At 36.0% G+C, this 22191-nt stretch overlaps 1 protein-coding gene across 1 annotated transcript in view; it reads right to left on the minus strand.

Annotated features, from left to right (window-relative positions):
* The window catches only part of Ppp1r21 (protein phosphatase 1 regulatory subunit 21), a 65900-nt gene that overhangs the window by 21337 nt on the left and 22372 nt on the right, over nucleotides 1-22191 (minus strand). The window contains exons 8-15 of the mRNA XM_046424539.1: nucleotides 18766-18818; nucleotides 18135-18284; nucleotides 14489-14590; nucleotides 14310-14398; nucleotides 11922-12058; nucleotides 7715-7807; nucleotides 3424-3551; nucleotides 37-189 (exon numbers count right to left, since the gene is read on the minus strand). Coding sequence (XP_046280495.1) covers nucleotides 37-189; nucleotides 3424-3551; nucleotides 7715-7807; nucleotides 11922-12058; nucleotides 14310-14398; nucleotides 14489-14590; nucleotides 18135-18284; nucleotides 18766-18818 — 905 coding nt within the window. The remainder of the gene's footprint in view (nucleotides 1-36; nucleotides 190-3423; nucleotides 3552-7714; nucleotides 7808-11921; nucleotides 12059-14309; nucleotides 14399-14488; nucleotides 14591-18134; nucleotides 18285-18765; nucleotides 18819-22191) is intronic.

Below are 22191 nucleotides of genomic sequence, written 5' to 3' on the forward strand. Positions count from 1 at the left end.
TTTCCTTCATTTAAATGTTAAAAGCAGCTCACAAACCTTTCTTAAAGCCTTCATATAGGCAGCAGCTTTTTTCTTGTACTGTAGCATACATTCTGCTGAAAGAGGACTAATGAATCCACTTGACGCCTTAGGCCCGTAGCTCAGTGAAGCAATGAAGTAGTCCACATTGTTGCTGAAGAAAGATGCAATCTAAACAAAGTGTGACAAGAAGATAAATTTTGTTTTCCAACAATAATCTAGAATTTATAACTAATAGCTTTCAGAGCAGTTTAAAGATGCTGAGAATGGAAATGAAATTCCAAAACCTGCCCGGCAGCCCATATTTATTTATGTGAGAACAATTCCTGGACAATGATAGATAATAAAGAGAATATAGCTACAAATACTCAGAACTGACTTCTGACATGTCCTATTCTAGACAATTTCTATTCTTATTGAAAACCAAGACTCATTCTGATGTATTCTGTAGGTGACTTTTATGAGCTGTTTATTTTAGTAATTTCTACACTGATTTCAAAATATCCACATTTGGGTTTATTCATTTCATTTGCATTTTAACTAAATATTTCACATTCTTACAGAAGACAGTACCTTGAATATGTAATCTCTACCTAAATTTAGTTTGTAAATCTCAATTTGTAAATTATAAAAGAAGAAAGAGTAAAAATCCAATAGATTCTTGTCATTTACAGATTCAACAAATTGTTAAATCTATACAAACAGCCACAAAGAGCCATAACTTTAATTTTGCTGAGCCATGATTTGAATTTACAGTGCTGTATGAAATGTATTACAAATAAAAACATCTGGCTAACTGTCCTAGCCAGAAAAATCAGTCTTGAAGACATTAAAGAATACCCTATCTTGATAAATCTGAAAAAAATGGCTTGTGAGTAGAGTACATTACCTTGGTTAAAAACTACTCTAAGCGAGGCATGGTGACTCACACTTGGAATTCCAGGGGTACAGGAGGGTAAGGCAGGAATATCATGAGTTCAAAGCCAGTCTCACCATCCGTGAGGCACTTAGCAACTCAGTGAGATCCTGTCTCTAAAAAAATACAAATAGGGCTGGGGATGTGGCTCAAGGTTGAATGCCCCTGAGTTCAATCTCCAATAACCACCTCCCTACCAAAAAACCTACTCTAAAATTAAGCAATTAATCACTATTGTCTGAGGGTATATATAATAATATTTTATTATGTCAAATAAATGGGTATTTCAAGAATATTTTTAGTTGTAGATGGGCATAATACCTTCATCTTATTCATTTTTATGTGATCCTGAGGATCAAACCCACTGCCTCACATACACCAGGCAAGTGCTCTACCACTGAGCTACACCCCCAGCCTCCAAAAATCTTGAGCTATATTCCCTATGAATGCAGGGACACACCCAACACCTAATTTTAAGTCATGTTAGTATACTGTGAGGTAAATTTTCTTTCTTCTAATATTTTTCCATTTTTCAAACTTCCTTTAATATATATATGCTATCCCTTCCTGTTGTGTTTATTATTACAAACTATAAAATTTAGTTTAATCAAATCATATTTGCTTATTATTAGGATTTCACCAACAAACACCAGTTCAAATAGTAATGGTTAAAAAACATTTATAAAAACTCCAGAGCAAAGATCAGATACATACCTTTGCCTGAAATAACATTTTAAGGTTTCAGGAAGAGCAAAGCTAAAATAAACTGTGAAATATGCAGGTATTTAATATTTCAGTGTTTTTATAAAAGACAACAAATGCAGAGATGCCTATAAAATATCAACTTTTTCCAGAATTTTTAATTCAATCAAAGTTGTCCTCAGTAAGCTTCTGGCATGCTGTAAATGAAGGAGATAAAAGAAAGCAGTGGGGATGGTTCTATGGCTCAGGAATCCGGTAGGCACAAATATGTGAATTGACTGAACCTAAAGATAACACTTCTTAATTATGGCCCTAAGCTACAACAAATGGTCACAAAGATCAGTCAAAATTCAGGAAAAGTGACACTGAATATCTAACATGACCTACAATCATTTCGGATTGATTTAAACCACTTCAAGAAAAATCTCTTATTATTAGGATCAACCCATCAGAAAAAACAATGATGTATAAATATAGATATAGAGATGAGAACTTCCTTTAGAAATTATGTTGAGCTGCTGAAATAAATGGGCTAAGTTAGTTCTGAATAGTCTTTTGGTTTTATATACATGGTAAGGTCTCCAATGTGGGGAGCCACTCTGAATGACTACAACTTCAAGTCCTGAAGCAGGAGGCTCTGACCAATCTCTATATTCATGGTGACTTGGGCATTGAACCAGCTCGGATAGCAAGGCAGGTCATCAGGTGTAGGCGTACCCCTGAGGTTGTTACATTCACCTGCTCCCTTGTAATCCTACCCCTTCTGCCCTTTTATGGATAAAACTTTCTAAGAACAGTTCCCCCCACAATAAAAGCTGAGTTCCAAATGTGCTCTCTCTCTGTCTCTCATCAGCCTCTCATGACTTTCTCTTGCTCTCCCTTTTGGGGAGCCTAAGGCCGAGAGCCTGGGGAAGCCGTCCTGAAGCTTATGTAAAGGTAAATTGTGTCTATGTTTTAATTTGCTCCACCACAAATTCACACAAGCGACCTTAGTTCAGCTGCCCGTGCTGGTCAGGTGCCTTACTCCAAGACATCTTATCAAAGATATCAATGACAGCATGACTCTGAAAATATGAATTCTGATGAAATTACAATATCCACAATCATAAGATTTTTAAAGAAACTGCAATTTATAGTAATAATTAAGTACTTAATGACACAAACAATCATAACCTAATATTAAGGGTTCAATGAAAGATACATATTGAAGCTGCTTCAAAGGAATTGTTAAGATACAAAAGCACCACTGTCACAACTGTTACCAAAATACTATGAGAGAAGCGAGGCTCTAATCAACTTAGCAAGACCCTGTCTCAAAATAAAAAATAAAATGGGCTTGAGCTGGGGCTCAGTGGTAAAGCACTCTTGGTTAAATACCTAGTACCAAGGGGTGGGTATAGTATGAGGGGAAAAAAAAAAAAAAGCCAAAATATTAACAAAGGTTGTATTGGGTGATTTTTTTGCTTTCTCTGAATGTTTCCATTGCTTTATGTAACAGACTCCTGAAGAATCTATATTGAGATATTGAGACTATACAGAATCTTCAAATCATTCAACCTTGCATTGACATGACCAGTGAGTGATCTACTCACCACAAATACCAAACAATCACTGCCATATTGTTTTAAACATTGAGTAGATAATTCAACCTGAAGAAAGCTGAAAATGTTTTTAAATAAAAATAAATAAATATGGGGGAGGAAGGAGGAAAAAGGAACAACTATATTTTACCAAAAAAAAAAAAAAAAAAAATTTAGAATTGTCAACATAAGCCAGAAAATAATTACCTTTCCTGCTCCATTTGTTAATGCCACTACGGATGACAGGATACAATCATTCGTTGTTATCAGCTTCTGTGTTGCTGTTGGAAGTTCATGCTCTATTGTAGCTTTTTGACTATAATGTTTAGAAATATCTATAAAAGCAATCAAATGAAAACTCATTACTATCTATACACAAGTTCACATATAGATAATCAGCCCACTCACTACTCTTACAAATTTATAAAGTAAATTTGACAAAGAATGGTCCCAAGTATCACGATTGTGCTGAATATTATCAAGTAGGCCACAAATTCCAGAGAAAGAAGGGAGAAATAAGTATTTCTTAACACTACCTTGGCTGTCTTGACTATAGCCACCAGCCGATCAGTCTGATTGTTAATCATGTGAGGACTAGCCCTTATTCTAGCATTAGGCAAATGATCCTGACCAGGATTTACCACTTAGAAACCACTGTTTTGACAGTCTAACAGGCACTAACAAGAAATTATCTTATAATTATCTAAGCAACCCTGAGGCTAGAACAGCCAACATAGGCATGATGTCCCACAATCCATACTGGACCTTAGGTAATTTGCTGATACACACACTAGCAATAAGAAATGTCTGCACAGCCAAATAAGGATTGGATACTTCAATGTCTGCTTCATGTGCTATTACTTCCAGTCCAATAATATTACAACAAAGGTCTGTGGCTAAAAAGCACAGAAAAGGGCTAAGAGAAATTGCAGTGAGACTAGTCAAAGAGCTAAGTTTTGGAGTTTTTCTGGGTCTCTGAAATATATAATGATTTTGCCCTGGAAATAAGGGAAAATGGGAGGATTATTATGACAACATTGATTTATAGTGAAGGGTGATTACACTTTTAAGTAATAAATATTTACAATACAGTTTTCACTGAATTTCTTAGACTACTTCAAAGAACACTAACTATCATTACCTCAAAGATAAAAATAAACCATGAAACATGAAAATTTACTGTTATAGAAATTATATACGCAAAGAATTTCATTTATTCAAAATCAAGAAATTTAGTTGATTTTACATTATGCATAATTAAAAGAAGAAATAAGACTATTTGGAAAGAAATAGTATAAAAGATTTAACCTAATACTTTCATATTTTCATACCAAATTACTATATTCTATGAAAGATTATTTTCACTAAAATTTTAAAACTAAGGAACTGTTTAGTTAATAAATACATATTATTTATACAGTCTACATACCTGTATACATCTTTAATTTAGTATAGTCTCAGTTTTGAGAAAATTTCTTAATAGTCTCTGTATACATTTCAGTCAGTTTTCCTTCTTATTAACATCTTACTTACTACATGAAAGTTGTTACAGTAAGGGAACTAACCAATAGGTACATTACTATTATGTTCAATAAATATATTTTTTAAATACTTTTTTAGTTGTCAATGGACCTTTATTTATTTATACATGGTGCTGAGAATCAAACCCAGAGCCTCAACATGCTAGGCAAGCGCTCTACCACTGAGCTACAACCCCAGTCCATATTTTTTTAAATAAATGATAATCTCTATATATTTTATAAGGTTTCCAAGTACAAAAATTCAGTTAAAATAGTGAAATTTATTTGTATACTGAATATGCTAACACCTAAACAGACATTTTCTTGCTACACACAGTTTTATTCAATATTTTTCTGGAAGTATACAATGTTATAATACAAGTTGGTTAGCAGGCAATCTTGGTTTGTTAATAGGTAATTGAGGTACTATTTTTTTATTAGACCTTTATAGTTATAGATAATTTGAGATACTTATGAAAGAGGTACAATACTAAACAGTGCTATTGGAGTTTGACTATAATTCTCCCAACCCAATTGTTTACTCATTGTTTGATCCAAATATTTTAGCCATTTTAGCTCCAAAAAGTACAAAGGAATCACATGACCAAGACCATGTATTTATTTTTTCCTCTTATGTTTTCTATGAATCTACTTGCTTTGGATGTCTCTGAGACCAAAAATCAAATCATTCTCATATAGAATGCCACTTGTTAAAAATTAGTTCCTATAATTCTTTGTGGTGAAAACATTTTTGATTGGTAATAAAAATTGTGAAAATTGATTTATTTTATGAATAAATGAATCATTTATGAGTAAATTGCTTATTTTATGAAAAAAAAATTAGTTTATTCCCATTTTAATTCTATATAAGATAAACACTTTTATAACTCCCTCCCTATCTTTGTTTTTACACTGAGAACAATCTACTAACCTACCTCCTCATCTTCCCCTCTTACTTCCAAATTTGATTAAGCAATAATTTGGGGGAAAGCAGGAAGGGCAGAAGTTTGAAATAAGAGTTCTCTTAAAAACAAAGATTCTTCTGTTAATGCTCTCAGATTTGATGAAAGATATGCAACAGTCTTCCAAGCTAGATATGAAAACAGATTTGAACTGTAAATCTAGCAACATGGCTCTAAACCTACTTGTCAACATTCTTAAAGTTTTCCAACATTCTTTCTTTATATTTATTCATCTTCAAGGAAAGAAACACATGGTGACATAAAGGAATAAGGAGGTTTCTGACCATCCCATATTTTCCATCAGCTCACACCAAACAATAATAGTAGCACACTTTGATACTTGGCATCTTCTCTATCTTATATAAGGTATGAACAAAAGTATTAGAGAACTTTGTTGGTTGATAAATTAAAATAGCAATATAAGAAAAATCAAGATTTTTTTATGTAAATGAAATGTTAAGATCCCTTTCAATTAGGTAGCTATCATCCACTGCTCTAGTATCTCCTATTTAGAAATTCTGAAGAAACTGCTAGCAGGAACAAATAATAATATTCCTTTGGAAATTTAAAAACCAAGAAACCTGGAGTCATAGAGGTACTTGTGGTTTCAAAGGCCTAGAACTCTGTTTAAAGAAAAGTTCTGGAGCCAGGCACAATGGTGCACGCCTGTAATCCCACTAACTCAGGAGGCTGAAGCAGGGGGATCATGAATTCAAAGCCAGCTTCAGCAACTTAATGAGGCCCTAAAGACTTAGTGATAACCTGTCTCAAAATAAAACATTAAAAAAAAAAAAAAAAAAAAACAGGCTGGGGATGTGGCACTCATTGGTTATTCAATCCTGGGTTCAAACCAGGGTACCAAAAAAAAAAAAAAAAAAGTTCTGGAATGACCTACTAAAGCTAAGTCCCAGCTCCTCAAACCACAAGTTGCATAGGAAAAAAACAGTACCTGTTTATTATGTTTTCTACAGATCAGATTAAGTTCTGCAGGTTTGGGATTGACTACTGTGAAGTGCCACTGAAACTACCAATGATCAATCAAGCAATGATTCCTGAAACCAGGGATACCTCTAGAGATACACTGACTTTTAAAGTTCCCAAGGAAGTCCCATTCTCCAGACGATGGCAAAATGCTGCTTGGTAATGCTGCTGGGATGAAGAATGAATCTCAGTGCCATAGATGTTTAACAATCTGTAAGAGGGTACCAAGCATACCCCTCTTACACATGTTATATACAATAGCTTTAAGTTTTTAAAATTACTGTTTGTGAAAGGAGTTACTAATTGTTAACTAAACATCACAATAAATCATTTGGGCACCTGGTTACTTCTAATAGTACTTAATAATCCCTCCTGCCTGTTCTCCTTCCCCGACCCCAAGTTTCTAAAAGGAAAAGAAAGGAGTAGAGAAATCTAGAAGCAACACAGAACTACTGATTGGTCAAGGCTCAGAATCACATACAAAGAATCATATGAAATACTTTAAAAAGTTACACTCTGCCTACCAACATAGTATATTCTTAAAAGCACAAAAGAAATAAATTGACCAAGGTTTAAAAACATCTTCATTTCTTAAAGCTATGCTGAATGAGACAGGAATTAGGCATTTTAAACATCAAAATGCACAGATGTATTCTTTTTTGAACTTTAACCTTAGTTTTTTCAATTCTTTCATGCTTGGGCTCTAACAAGTGTAAAATACTTTGTTAAATGCCTCTGAAATAGCATGTCTTGTTTGGTAAAATCCATCTACCTGCATTTAGTAGGGGTAATGTCTTTCTGGCTAATGTACAGTGCACAGGGTTTTCTATTCAGCACTTTGTTTACCTTCAGAAACCAAGCAGATGGGAAAAGCAGAAGGCAGAATAGCTGTGCACTTTTATGTAAGCCAAATGCTGCTAAGCCTTTTATCTAGGATCTCTAACCCTTGGCAGTATTTGTTTAAATCTCATTCAGACAGATCTGAGAAGTGGGATGAAGGTTTTAAGCTTATTTAAGTTCTTTTTCAAGGCTTACCTTTCATGACACCATGAAATCCATGCAGAGCAACACCAACATTTGTTAAGACAGAACTATAGTTTGTCCGAAGGAGTCCATCTGGTTCTGTACCTAGAAAACCAAAATCACAAACTTAAGCATTTTCCTGTCCACCATCTCCCTCTATTTGGAAGAAGATACAGAGTAAAGATTGCCTGTAATGTGTTGGAAACAATGGTCCTTAAAAACCTTAACAGACATGTTCATACATAATGGTGATAAATAAACACAGGAACATTTTAACTGGTTTGGATTTCTCATGTCCACAAACATTTTTACTAGTTAAGAACCAAAAATTAAATCTGCTAAGCAGGAATATGTCTTAATAGTCTGTGAATTTTCGTCTTGTTACTACATAACAAGTTTCTTGCTTTTTTTCATTCCCCACACATTATTTTTTGCTGAATATCACTAAAACATTATTATTCAAACATCATGGAGTTCTACTTCTGGCATAACAGCATGAGGGGCTCTCTGGATCTGCTCCCCACAAAACTGGTGATGACTACAAAAAAGCAATCATTCAAAGTTTCAGGAAATGGTTCTAAGGACACATAACAAATGAAGAAACACTTACTCATGAAAATTTGTAACAACTCAGCAAGAACAGCAAGAGTCTGTGTATTTAAAACAAGACATATTGCTTCCCTTCCCTTACCAGCTCCTGGAAGTTAAGAAACACCATCTCAACCTCAAGTTCAGCCAAGCACACAGCACTCCAATTCTTCTAACTCCTGGCTCAGGGGCCGGAGAGCTCATCGTGTCCCCAGCTACCTGTTGCTAAGGCTAAATTCTGGACAAATGCAGCCAAGAGGTGAGAAGTGTTCCCTTTCTGCCCAGCCCCTGCTCCAGAGATGAAGATTCCAGCTGAACACGGCACTGAGAATTGGGTCTCTCATCACCCTTGCCCCTGCTGAGCAACAGGATTTTCAAAGTTCCATCTTAATAATATTAAGTCTTCTGATCCATGAAGACTTAATGGTAGGCCAAGGAGTCCTGGTTTGCTGCTCTACCACTTCCACCAAGCTCTCAGAGAGAAGTGCTGTCCCCACTGTCCCCAGCCCCAGAACCATGGCTCAGAGACTTTTGCCTTGGGGAGAAGCAGTCCTGAAAATAAGAGCTCTGAACCTCTTTTCAAAGGAGCTGACAGTATGTGGAGAAGTTCAAGCCTAAGGCTCTCAAAAACTGGAGCCTGTGGTAAAAGCACAGGGGCAACTTGTAGGTTCACTAGAAATTGAAGCTAAACTGTAGGCTGGCTTACCAGAGAAAACTAGAAAAGAAGTATCAAGAAAAGCCCTCCTGGGATCAGAACAAATTTCAAACATTGACCTCAAAACCTCTACCTGCTAGTTATATGCTAGGTCTATAACTACACACATAACTTTAAGACCAAATTTAATTGGATCATCCTGTTATCAATTTGTGCCCCAAGGCATTCTGGAAACACAAGAGTAATCAGCCAGGGTATAATTAGGAAGGAGACAGCAAAGGAGAGCCCTGCCAAAACCACTGTCATCCCAGATGACAGTGTGCATGTGCAAGGCTGAACCCTCTGAGAAGCAGCATCCAGGTATAAAACTTATGCTCTAAAAACAAGAAAGTGGTGTTTAAAGAAATTAAAGAAGATATATATAAATGGAAAAACATGCCATGTCCATGGATCACAAGACTTAATGCTGTTAAGATGGCAATATTCCCTGTAAGTTTTCTAGGACTACTGTTACAAAATACCACAAATGGGTGACTTAAAACAAGAGACATCTATTTTCTCAAAGTTCTGGAGGCCAGAAGTCCAAACTTAAAATGCTGGCAGGGCCATGCTATTACCAACAACTTCTAGGAGAATGCTTTCTTGCCTCTTCCAGGTTCCACAGACCCCAGGTGTTCTTTAGCTGGTAGTAGGGCAACCACGATCCCTCCTCTGTCTTTATGCATCATTCTCCCTTAGGTCTCTGTCTCCAAATCTCCTTTCCCTTATAAGGATGCCAGTCGTTGTATTTGGGCTCTTCCAGTATTACCTTACCTTATTTGATTACACCTATAAACCCTATTTCCAAATAAAGTCATACACATACATACTTGGGGTTAGAATGTCACATATCTTTTTTGAGGATACAAGTCAACCCACTCCCCAAATTGATCCATAAATTTAATGCAATTCCCATCGGAATCCTAGCTGACTTTATTGTAGAAACTGTCAAGCCAATACTAAAATTCACATGGAATTATCAGGGATCCTGCAAAACAAAACAATTTTGAAAAAGAAAAACAAAACAGGAGGACTCACACTTCCTGATCTCAAAAACCTACTACAAAGTAACAACCATCAAGACAGTGTGGTACTGGCATAGGAGACATATAAGGAACAATGAAATAGAATCAAGAATCCAGAAATAAACCCATACATCTATGGTCAACTGATTCTCAATAAAGATACCAAGACCATTTAACAGGGAAAGGATTATCTTTTCAACAAGTGAAGGAGGGACAACTGGACACAACATGCAAAAGACGAAACTGGATCTTTACTTTGCATTACATATAAAAATTAACTCAAAATAGATCAGATACCTAAATGCAAGAGCTAAAACCATAAAACTCTTAGAATATAAGTCTTTATAACCTCAGATTTGACAATCAATTTTTATATATGACATCAAAACCAGGAGCAACAAAAGAAAAATCAGATAATGATTTCATCAAGATTAAAAAATTTTGCTCTTCAAAGGATACTATCAGGAAAGTGAAAAGACAATTCACAAAATAAAAGACAAATGTAGCAAATCATACATTTAATAAAGAACTTGTATCTAGAATATATATTTTAAAAACTCTTATAATCAATAGTAAAAAGACAACCCAATTACAAAAGGGAAAGGGTCCAAATAGATCTTTCACCAAAGAAAACATACAAATGACCAATAAACACATGAAAAGATACTTGACATCATTAGCACAGAAATACAAAGTAAAACCACGATGACTTATTGCTTCACACCCACTAGGATGGCTAAACTCAAAAAGATAATAATAAGTGTTAGGGAGAATGTGGAGAACAGAACTCTCAAACATTGTTGGTAGGAATGCAAAAATTGTTGGTAGAGCACTTTGGAAAACAGTCTAGCAATTCCTTAAATAGTTAAACATAGTTATCATATGATACAATTCCATCCTATCAGCATACACCCAAACAAAATGAAAAGATATGACCACATAAAACTCACACATGAATGTCTATTGCATCATTATTCATAATAGCCAAAGCAACTCAAATGTCCATTACCTAATGAATGGGTAAATAAAATATGTACATCATACAAGGGAATGTTATTCTGCAATAAAAAGGAATAAAGTTCCAATGCCTGCTATAATTTGAATGAATCTTGTAAACACTACGCTAAGTGAAAGAAAACAATCACAAAAGACCACATATTATATAATTCCATTGAAGACCACATACTATGATTGCATTAGTATGAAGTATCTAGATTAGGCAAATCTATGGACAGAAAGCAGATCAGTAATTGCTTAGAGCTAGGGAAATGAGGAATTGGAAAATATAAGGGTGAAAGCTAAAGAGGTAATGAAAAGTATCAAAAAAATTCCTACTCATGGTGCATACGTCTGTGAATATACTAAAAACTATTGAATTATACACTTTAAGTGGGTAAAATGTATAACATATCAGAAAGAAAGCTGTTTAAAAACAAACAAAAAATCAGATTACCAGGAAAATTATAGCATTCTGAAATACATCACTGAAAATAAAGTTCACTAAAATTACCTAAAAATGCTTTTTTCAAATTAGGGCCAAGAGAAACAAATGGTATCTTTACTACTAAAACTTCCCTGTGCTACTTGTTGGAAAGCTGCTACAAATTCTTATGACTTGCTCTTCTCCATTAAAAAGAGGAAGAGCAAAAAGGGGATGATATTTAATGTATGCTTTAATGCCTAATATTTTACATTCTTAATAATCAAAACATTACCTCCATTTTACAAATGGGAACACAGAGGCACACAGAGGTAAAATGTTTTGTCCAGGAGGCCAGAGGATTTGAATTCCAGTTTTTCTAACTCTAGATCCTAGTCTCCTCTTATTCTATCAAGCTAAATCATCTCCCCTTTCCAGGTTATTGTGCTTTTAAGTCCTTCAGTTTGAACCATAAGTAATAAACACACTTACTTGGCAAGGCGAGAAGAGTGACATAAGTCTGCAACTTCTCAAACACAGCTGTCATCTTTTTCATGTCCTGAGACAGCTCTAGATTTCTGGCTTTTAATGCAGATGTGCAAAGAGAAGATTCACATTCTTCTTCTAAACTAGGAACGGGCAGATTTTTTGAAAATGAGCATCCTGAACAACTTTCAATTAGCTATTAGAAATCATCTAAGTTCTCTTAATGATCATATCCAAATAAAGATTTTGGTAGAAAGAGAAATTTGACCTTATGTTTACATGGCTCCTTTTCATGCACCATGATACACAAAATTGCTTGGTGCAAATGCCAATGGAGTAACAGAGGACTAAAGAGAAGAAAACCTAGCTGGGCATGGTGGCACATGCTTGTAAAAATCCCAACAACTCAAGAGGCTAAGGCAGGAGGACTACAAGTTTGAGGCCAGCCTCCAATAAAAAGGGATTAGGATGTAGTTTAGTGCTTAAGAGCCCCTGGGTTCAATTCCCAGTATCAAAAAAAATTTTTTAAAGAAAATATCAAGGCATATGCCTATCATCTTTCCAACCTGAAAGCAGTATAAAAGCCTTAGAATTTTTTAAATGTTAAATATTTTAAATCCTTTATTTACAGGGAGGAAAAAAAAAAAAACATTGCATATATTGAATTCCTAAAGAGAATTAAACAAGAACTATTACTACTGTCACTGCCACTAGCTGAGAGTCTCACCAAGAAACCTTTTTTAATATATGTAGTAGTTTCAAAATCAAATTTACTTAGCATGCATAAAAATACACTTTGCCATCAACAAGGTGGTGCACACCTGTAATCCCAGCAGCTCAGGAGGCTGAGGCAGGAAGATCAAAATTGTTCAAAGCCAGCCTCAGCAAGTTAGTAAGGACCTAAGCAACTTAGCGAGACCCTGTCTCAAAATAAAAAATAAAAAGGGCTGGGGAGTGGATCAGTGGTTAACCATCACCACCACCCCATTCAATACCCCTGTACCCCCCCAAAAAAAAGTGATCATGAAAAAATATAGTAAGATAAAATTAAAATGTTTACTTCACATAATAATTTTGCAATGATTCTTTTTTTTGCAATGATTCTTAGACAGAATCTTATTAAACACAAGCCAAATCAATAAGGTATATTCGATTTTAATTGTTAAACTTCCAGAGTTAATTTCCAAAAACTATTTTAACTGTAATGAACTATATAACATGTAAGGATCTGAATTAAATTATAATTCATAATTATTCATCTAAGTTATAATCCCCTAATTCCTAAAATTCCCTCAAACACATCATAGAATTTAATTACTGAAATACTTTGTTGGGTTATAATTAAGAAATAAAATGTCTTAACATATGTTAATTTTTTTTAAATAGTAAAATGTTATATTTTCATTATCTATAAGTAATTAATCGACACTTTCTAAACCTTATTTTGCTAAGAATAAGTATATTCTAGCCAGGCACACGCCTGTAATCACAGCAGCTTGGGAGGCTAAATAAGGAAGATTGCCAGTTCAAAGCTAGCCTCAGCAAGAGTGAGGCGCTTAGCAACTCAGTGAGACCTGTCTCTAAATAAAATACAAAATAAGGATGGGGATGTGGCTAAGTGGTTGAGTGTCCCTGAGTTCAATCCCCAGTACCAAAAAAAAAGAAAAAGTATATTCTTATCTCTTTTATGTTCAAGTACTATTTTTCTTTCTTTTTTTAAAAACATTTGTTTAAAGAAAGTTAAACCTTAGGATGAAATAGAAATCTTGGTGGTTTTAGACAAAAATTTAGATTAGTTTTACATAAAAGATAAAAATTTCCAAGCAGCATTATCAAATTCACACTTATATATATTATTTTTTTCTTCCTTCCCGGAAATATTTAAGGTAGACCATTAAAGGTTCCTAAATGACACATCCTATGAGGGCTTGAGTGAAGTTTTTCATTTAGAACTTAAATAATCATCAATAATAAAAACAAGAGAATACCATCTCAAAAATACCAAAAGATAATAGATCCAAATGTAGAAGTTAACTATTATAACTCCCTTCTTGATGTTTACAGCAAAGGGATAATCAAACCCCCAACATGAAATATTTCTTTCAATAAATGTGCCATTCACAATGACTGAAAATATTTCTCATAACATCATGTGGTTATAAGAGCAATCACAGTACAAAACTAATGAAAATAAAAATGTAGCTGATAACTACAATTCAGTTTTCTTAAATACAATTTTACGCTACTCAAGCATGGTTTTCCTTCTTAACAAAAGTCCAAATCAGCTGCAGTGCAAAAAAGTCCAGCAGATCACAAGAGGCACATGTTACTATTGCATTAATTTCAGCACAAGTAAGGTTCCACCCACAGTTCCCTGGCCTCCAGGAGAAGTACCTTTTTAATTGGTAAGGAAGAATCTTCCTAAGGAAACATATATAGGACGTTAGGTGCTCTGAAAATGTTTTCAATTTCACAGTTGTCTCCTGGAAAAGAAAAAATAATCTCAAAGTTAAAAGTGCAAATGGATAAAATGGAGTTCCCATTTCCAGAAGTAAAACAAGCAAGAAAATTACCAGGACAGTCACAGTATCCTCAGTAATACTTTCAAATAAATGAAGCATTCCTTCCTCAAGGGGGCGGACATAAGACGCATTTTCATGCAGGTATTGTGAGAACTAAAAAAGGAGGGAAGAAACTGTAAATTAATTTACTGGAAAATAACAAACATCAGCACATTTGTAAATGAGCCCACTGAATTGTAAACCTAAATGCTTTTTTCAAGTTTTCTGGGAAATTTGGCTTTTACCCAGATGGTAATACCTCTACTACCCCCAAACCTCATCCCATTCCAAAATGAGAAAACAGAAAGGGGTGACACAATAAACAACCAGGCATGGGAGGAAATGGAGAGAAGATAGGGCAATACAACCCAACACCAACAGGTGGCATTCCTCAAACACTTTCCTCTCCCAGGGCTGCCAGTTTGAAAAGGGAAAAAAAAAAAAAAAAAAATAGTAAGATCTGAAAACCAATACTATATGACATAGATTTTGTGCTATGTGTCTCATTTTTTAAAAATAAAGCTTTTTAAAAATAGTTTATTATTTTTATTGTATATGATATTCAGGGTTAACAAATAACAGGAATGTAATTATTAAAAAGAGGACATAAAAATTTTTATAATGATCACTGATATCTTATTATGGCTTAAAAGGACTGATTCATTATGAAGAATAGATTTCAAGAGCTATGGTTGTAGCTCAGAATGGAGCATATGTTCAGCATGCACAACCCTGGGTTCAATCCCTGGCACAAAAAAAAAAAATCAGAAGAAAACTCCCAGAGTTATTTTAATTTAGAAGCAAAAGGGTAACTTTTAGCTATAAAATATTTCAGATAAGTATTCTATAATGGCTCCAATTTCAATTTCTCAGTATAAAAATGTAAGGTCTCATTCTGCACAAACATGATTCAACTGACCCCACTGCAAAGTATACAGATGTATTTGTCCTGGGCAACTCACTCAATCTCTCTGGGCTTCAATCTTTATAGCTGTAAAAAAAAGATGAACTCTAAGCTTACAGGTCTCAAGGACTACTTTATGATTCTACGAACAAGTTGAAATATTTTGGTCATCTTTTAACAAATGGTTTCTGAATCTCCTTCAATTTTATAAACTTATTAGAAAAATCATAAAGGGCCTTTCATAGGCTAAAACACCAACATTTTACCTTTGAGAATATTGAGGAAATACATGAGTTCTTCAAAATAATGAAGTGTCCCAGAGAAACTAAGGTCAACACATTTGATTCTCACCCTGCATATAATATGGCAACACACTAAAATAGTAGGCAAAGAACCAATATAAAGTAGAAATTTTTTTTGGTATTATAGAAAGTATAACTTTCTATATGAAAATACAGAGTACTGTTTTTCCTATGCAGGTCTTTTAAAAGTTGTTTCCCATAGTGATATTTAAAGATCATTTCAAAGACCCAAATTTAATTTTATGAATTTCAGTAGATTCATGGAGTCAGACCAAAATTGATGAAAACCACCTTCTGAAGGCTCATATGTATAAGGCATAATGATGCTGATAAGAGCTAACTTTCACAGAGTTCTCATTATATGCCAGACTTTCTTCCTAGCACTTAACACATATTATCTCATGTAATTTTTCAGACACACACAACTGTGAGGTAAGTACTCTATCCCTTCACTTTAAAGATGAGGAAACTGAAGCACAGAGAGGGAAAATAAGTCTCCCAAGGGGACATAGCTGGACAGTGGCAGAATGGACTGGGACCCCAAGAAGTCTAACTCGAGTATCCAAGTCTTTGCTACACTAATTGGCACTTTGGGTATTCACAGATACAAATACTGCTCAACTGCTGGAAATACCACATAATACATGGCGGGGCAAGAGAATTGGAAAGAAGAATCACATACAGTAGGAAGAGTGGCATTCATTTCAGATCACCACATTATCGAGCCCTCAAAGTATCAAGATCCCTCGACTTCCTTCCTGTGTGAGAGCTGGCCTTAAATATGGCCCCAATGATCCCCATGTATTCTTGTATACCACCCTTCTCACATTGTTTGGGGGTTAGTTTGTGTGACCAATACAATGTGGCAGAAGTGATGGTATGTGGCTACCAAGGCACTGTCATAACAGGCAGTGTAGCCTCCACTTCACTCTCTCTTGGATCATTCTCTCTGGGGTAAGTTAGCTGCCGTTTCATGAGGGCACTCAAATAGTCCTGTGGAAAGGAGCATTTACTGAGAACCAGGCTTCCAGCCAACATTCAACACCACTGAGGGAGGGAACCGCCTTAGAAATAAATCCTCCAAATCCAGTCAGATCTTTCGATGAATGCAACCCCAGTGAAACCTTATCAGAAATCTTAAGCCAGAGACCTTCCAACTAATTAGCTCCCAAATTTCTGACCCACAGCAACAGTGTGAGACAATAAGTATTTGTTGTTTGAAACTACTAAATTTGGGGGCAATTTGTTATAGAGTAATACATAAGAAATACACTCATTCACATTTATTTTACCTTTTCAGTTAAATGAAATTTTGCAAGCCTAAATTCTATTTTGGAATTAGCTAGGGAGAAAAAAGGAAAGAAAGGAGCAAAATCAAGCAAGAAAAAAAAAAAGCATATATGGACTGAAGCAACATTCAAACCTCTTCCTATTCCATGTTAAAAACTCACAAACCCTGGACTAGGGTTGTGGTTCAGTAGTAGAGCAGTTGCCTCACATGTGTGAAGCACTGGGTTTGATTCTCAGCATCACATACAAATAAATGAATAAAATAAAGTTCTGTCAACAATTAAAAAATATTAAAAAAAAACAAACAAAAAAAAAACCCTCACAAACCCTGAAAATGCCTTCCAGTTTGAACTGGATAAGCAGTTTCACTCCCGTTCCTCATCCCAAGAGGAAGAAAAAAAACCTATGTACCACACAAGTTTGATTTTTTGTTTTTGTTTTTTGTGTTTAAACATGACCAAAGATGAAGGTTACACAGGGACCACAAATAGGAAGAGAGAAAAATGCAAGCAAATTAATCTTTCCAAAAATAGAATGGGATTTCTCATATGTCACCCCTAGTCAAAAAGTTGCCAAGGCTTCAATTCTATAAATAAAGTGAAGGTCTATGCCTTAGTCTACCCTCAGGGACCCCCCAGGCCCTCTCTACTTTTTCTCTTTTCGATCTTACCTCCTGTTCCTCCCCTCTATGAACACTGGCCAAGACTACTTGTTCATTTCTCCTCATTTCCGCTTCCTCCTTCCTATTTCCTGATTTTGCTCCTGCAGTTCCCCTTTCTGGGGGAAAAAAAAAATCCATCCCTCTTCTCTATCCTATTTGAATCCAGTTCATTCTCTAAGGTCCATTCAAATTCCTAAAGAATCTTTCCCAGAGGATACTACCCATGGCAATCTCCCTTGCTAAGGATATCAGATGCCTTATTGGCCACATCCCTCATTCACGCACACTGAGGTCTTTCAAAAACTCCCCTAGTATTTCAATTCTTAAGAATCTCCATTTCTGCCATATATTGCCTTGAGAGTAAAGACAATGACTTGTGGTTTTTTCCACATCCTCCTCAGTACTTGGCTCATGCACAGAAAGTGGTCTGAAAATACACAGCTCCCTATTTGTTCTCTCAATATGTTCAGGGCAACAAAAAGCATTCTAAATTAAATTTACCTTTTGATTCAATGGTGATATAGTGTCTATGGCAGAATCAACAGGAAAAATCTGAATCCTCTGTTCTGTATAGGTGTGAAAGTTCAGAAGAGCTGTCACAAGATCTTGAACAAAAGCCAGGGCCTGCCCAGCAATATCTCGCATCTTCAGCTTTAAAATGAAAAGTGCACTCAGTTGAGGTCACCTAACAATTATTATTCTAAAACAACTTTATTAAGCCTATTCTGGAGAAAACCCTTGAATTCTACTGTGATGGTTCCTTATTAATTTGATCCTATTTGAATTTTAATATTCCTATCTAAGTAAATTAGAAAGATACCAGTCTTTGGCAAACACACCCCTGACCATTTAACCTTGGCTATTTAAGTGCAAGGTCCAACAACATTAAGAAAAGCATGGTTCAAAAATTAAGGTATCCCATTATTCAGTTCTAATGTTACCAGATAAGAGAGACATCAAAAATTTGTATTACTCATTAATTCAATAAAAAGCAAATTACACAATTTAAAGCAATCTATGAGAAAGTAAAGCAATGGTTTAGCACACTAAATAGAAGCCAAAGAACTGATTCTTGTTTCTGGAAAGTTTAACATACATATGACTGAAATAAAAACAGAACTTTGTCTTTTACCTGATGCCTCCTATTGTGGAGTGGAACATTGAGCGCGTTATACTGACTATACTCTACAAAACAAAAATGAAGCGCATTAGGTCTCTCGTTTTAAATTTACAGAAAAACAGCTTAACTACAAACTAACAAATGCTCTGCAGCAAAATCAGCTTCACATGAGAATTTTTTTTTAAATATTTATTTTTTAGTTTTAGGTGGAGACAATATCTTTATTTTATTTTTATGCGGTGCTGAGAATTGAACCCAGTGCCTCACACACGCTAGTCAAGCACACTACCACTTGAGCCACATCCCCAGCCTAACACATGAGAATTTAAAATGATCAGCAACATAATCACAGTATGGGAATAACAAAATTTATATGGAGTCAGTAATTTCTCAGATAAAATGATACTTATACCTTTTTTTTTAAACTTCAGGATAGGAGAACAATTTCTGTGTCTCCACTTCTAAGAAATAATTTTAAATACTTTTTTGGGGCCTATCAAGATTATTTAGAAAGGCTCATGATGTTCTTGCTATCATCACTCTGACTTCTATGATAACCCTGCACACAGCAGCCACATTAATCCTCCAAAAAATACCAATTTTTAAACACTACAGTGTTCAGAAATCTGTCACCATCTGCTACTCCTGATTCCAAGGAGGCAATCCTCACTTTCTTGGGATGGTTTCACTGTCTTCCTCATGGTCCCGCTCTCCATGCTCCAATCTGTCATCAACCCGTGATGGCTTCCTAACACCTGGCCTCACACTTCCTACGCTCCTCATTTTAATGATGTCATCTCTACTCACCACTTCATCCAATCATACTGCTATCCTCTGCCATGTCCTCAGTCAGAATGCCCCAGGCCAAAGTCGGATTCTGAAAGTTCCTGCACCTTTCTCACCCAACGCTCTCTAATGCCCCCACTGCTATGCATTCCCAGCTTCCTCTTTGTCCATCAATACTTCTCCTATCAACTCTGATGGAGTCCTGCTGCTCCCCTGACCCCAGGCCTTGTCTTTCGCTAACACAAAATGCTTTTGCTAACACAAAACCAGAGCTGGGTCTGCTATAATATATTTTGCCTAACTGCAGGGGAACATCAACTCCACTCTGTGATCCAGGATTTCTTTGCTGTGTTCCTATGATACTTCCCATGATAGCCACTCCAACCTTTTCCAGTTTAAGCCCTGGATACCATTCCTCACCTCCACTCCTGCTTCATGGATGGGATGGCCTCCCCCTTGCCATGCTAAGAGCACCAGAGCCAAAATGAAAGGGATCTTACCCTGCCCAGCTTCCATCTCAGAGTCTGTGGCTCACATATCCTTTCCTCAGCTAATCCTCCTCTTGGGCCCTTAGCAACAGCTGCTCCTGACCTGCTCAGGGACAAGATACATCAGTCCGTCCCTCCCTCCTTAGTGTCACCTCATTACAAAAAAAAAAAAAAAAAAAAAAAAATTGTTGCAGCTCACTTACCTCCACAGTGATTTCTCTTTCACCTATACCATACTTAACATACTGCCCTTCACCCGACCTCCATGCACACAAACTTTTCTTTTACTTTGCTAGTCTGTTAGGCTCTCATCTATTTCCATTTCCATTTTCTTCATTCCCATGGCTCAAAAAACAGAATTGCCTATTTCCTCATCACCCATTCACCTACATGGAAGCACTACCTCAAAGATTTCTAGTCCTCTCAAAGTCACAAAATCAAATCACTAAAACCAGCTGCCTCCACCACCATTACTCTTATGACCTTTCCACATTAATATGCAGAATTGACCAACACCACTGGATGAAACACTTTCTTCTCCAGATTCTATTTCATTCCATTTCTCTAGCTTCTCTCCACCACAGTCTCTCCCCTCCCCACCCCAACACTTCCACCCCCATCACTGAGCTGGAGAAATCAACACAGGTAACTGACCATGGTCTGAAACTAGAGCCAAAATAAACCTTTCCTACATTTAAGTTTCTCAGGCATTTTGTCAGATAAATAGAAAGCTAACACATCTACCTTCATTAAATTTTTAAATTTTATTTATTTATTTACTTATTTATTGGTACTGGAGATTTAACCCAGGGGTACTTTACCACCAAGCTACATTCTCAGCCCTTTTCATTTTTATTTTGAGACAGGGTCTCACTAAGTTGCTTAGTGCCTCACTAATTTGCTGAAGCTGGCTTTGAACTTGTAATCCTCCTTTCTCAGTTCCCAAATTGCTGGGATTACAGGTGTGTGCCACCACACCCAGCTCATATTTACCTTTTATTTCTGTCAAATGAACCACAATCTTTCCCCTTCACCGCCTCTTTCTTCCTAACCTCCCTGAAAGAACCAAGCTATTCTAATTCCTTCCACAAAATTCCTCCACAGTGACTTCTCTTGCACCTGTACCATACTTAGCCTCTGCCCTCACCCTGTCCCCCATTCACACAAACTTTTGTTGAGCCTGACAGCCTAGGACCAAGCCTCCATGATGGCACACCAGAACTATCATCACAAAAGCCTCAACCTCCCTTTTTCCCACTCCAAGGCAATCTACACTCTATCACTGGATTAGCCTTGTGGAGTACACGAATCTCATCAGGACAGTGCCTGGCTCAAAAATCTCTCCAACAAACAACGGCCTTATAAACAAAATCCTAAGTCCATAGCCCAAAATTCTAGGGTCCACTCCCACTCTCCCTTTCAGAACTAACTGTAACTGCCCTCTGCATCCCACTCCTAACCCCCATTACACTTAATTACTGTTCCTGGGGTCATGTTGGAACTCTAGGCCCACATATCATACTCTGCACAAATTCTCTTGCTTGTTCTCCCTCTTCTCTGTCCAATAATCTGCTTACACACACACAAGCCTGACTCAAGCATACTTACTCTGGGAAGGCTTTCTCAAACACCCACAGAATAATGTCACTTTCCTCTAAAACTCCAAGTGGTTCTTTATGGCACAGTCTAGCTTGTATTTTCTATACAGACACTTCTATATCTATCTTTGCCCTATAGACCATAAATTCCTTGAGGGTACAGATTTCTGTCTTACAAATGTTTGCATCTCCTATGCTACCTACCCATCTAGGCACTCAGCAAATGATCTCTAAATATTTTGGGAACTAAAAGTAGCTAATCCATATGTGACATAAGGACCTAAAACCAAGTGACAACTAGTATTGGAAAAGAAAGGATGAAGAGATTCAGGAAGAAGTTATTAGCACCTGATGACTAACCAACACAAGGCTTCAAATGAAAAATTTAATACAAAGATTTCAAATTCAAGGAAGCAAAGTATGCTAATTTTTTTTATTTTTCTTTTTTTGGAGGGGCGGGGTACCAGGGATTAAACTCAGGGACACTCAACCACTGAGCCACATCCCCAGCCCTATTTTTATATTTTATTAGAGACAGGGACTCACTGAGTTACTTAGTGTCTCAC

The sequence above is a fragment of the Marmota monax genome, unplaced genomic scaffold (assembly GCF_021218885.2).
Source record: "Marmota monax isolate L192 unplaced genomic scaffold, Marmota_monax_Labrador192_F-V1.1 WCK01_AAM20220418_F8-fsc00015, whole genome shotgun sequence".
In the NCBI taxonomy this organism is placed as follows: domain Eukaryota; kingdom Metazoa; phylum Chordata; class Mammalia; order Rodentia; family Sciuridae; genus Marmota; species Marmota monax.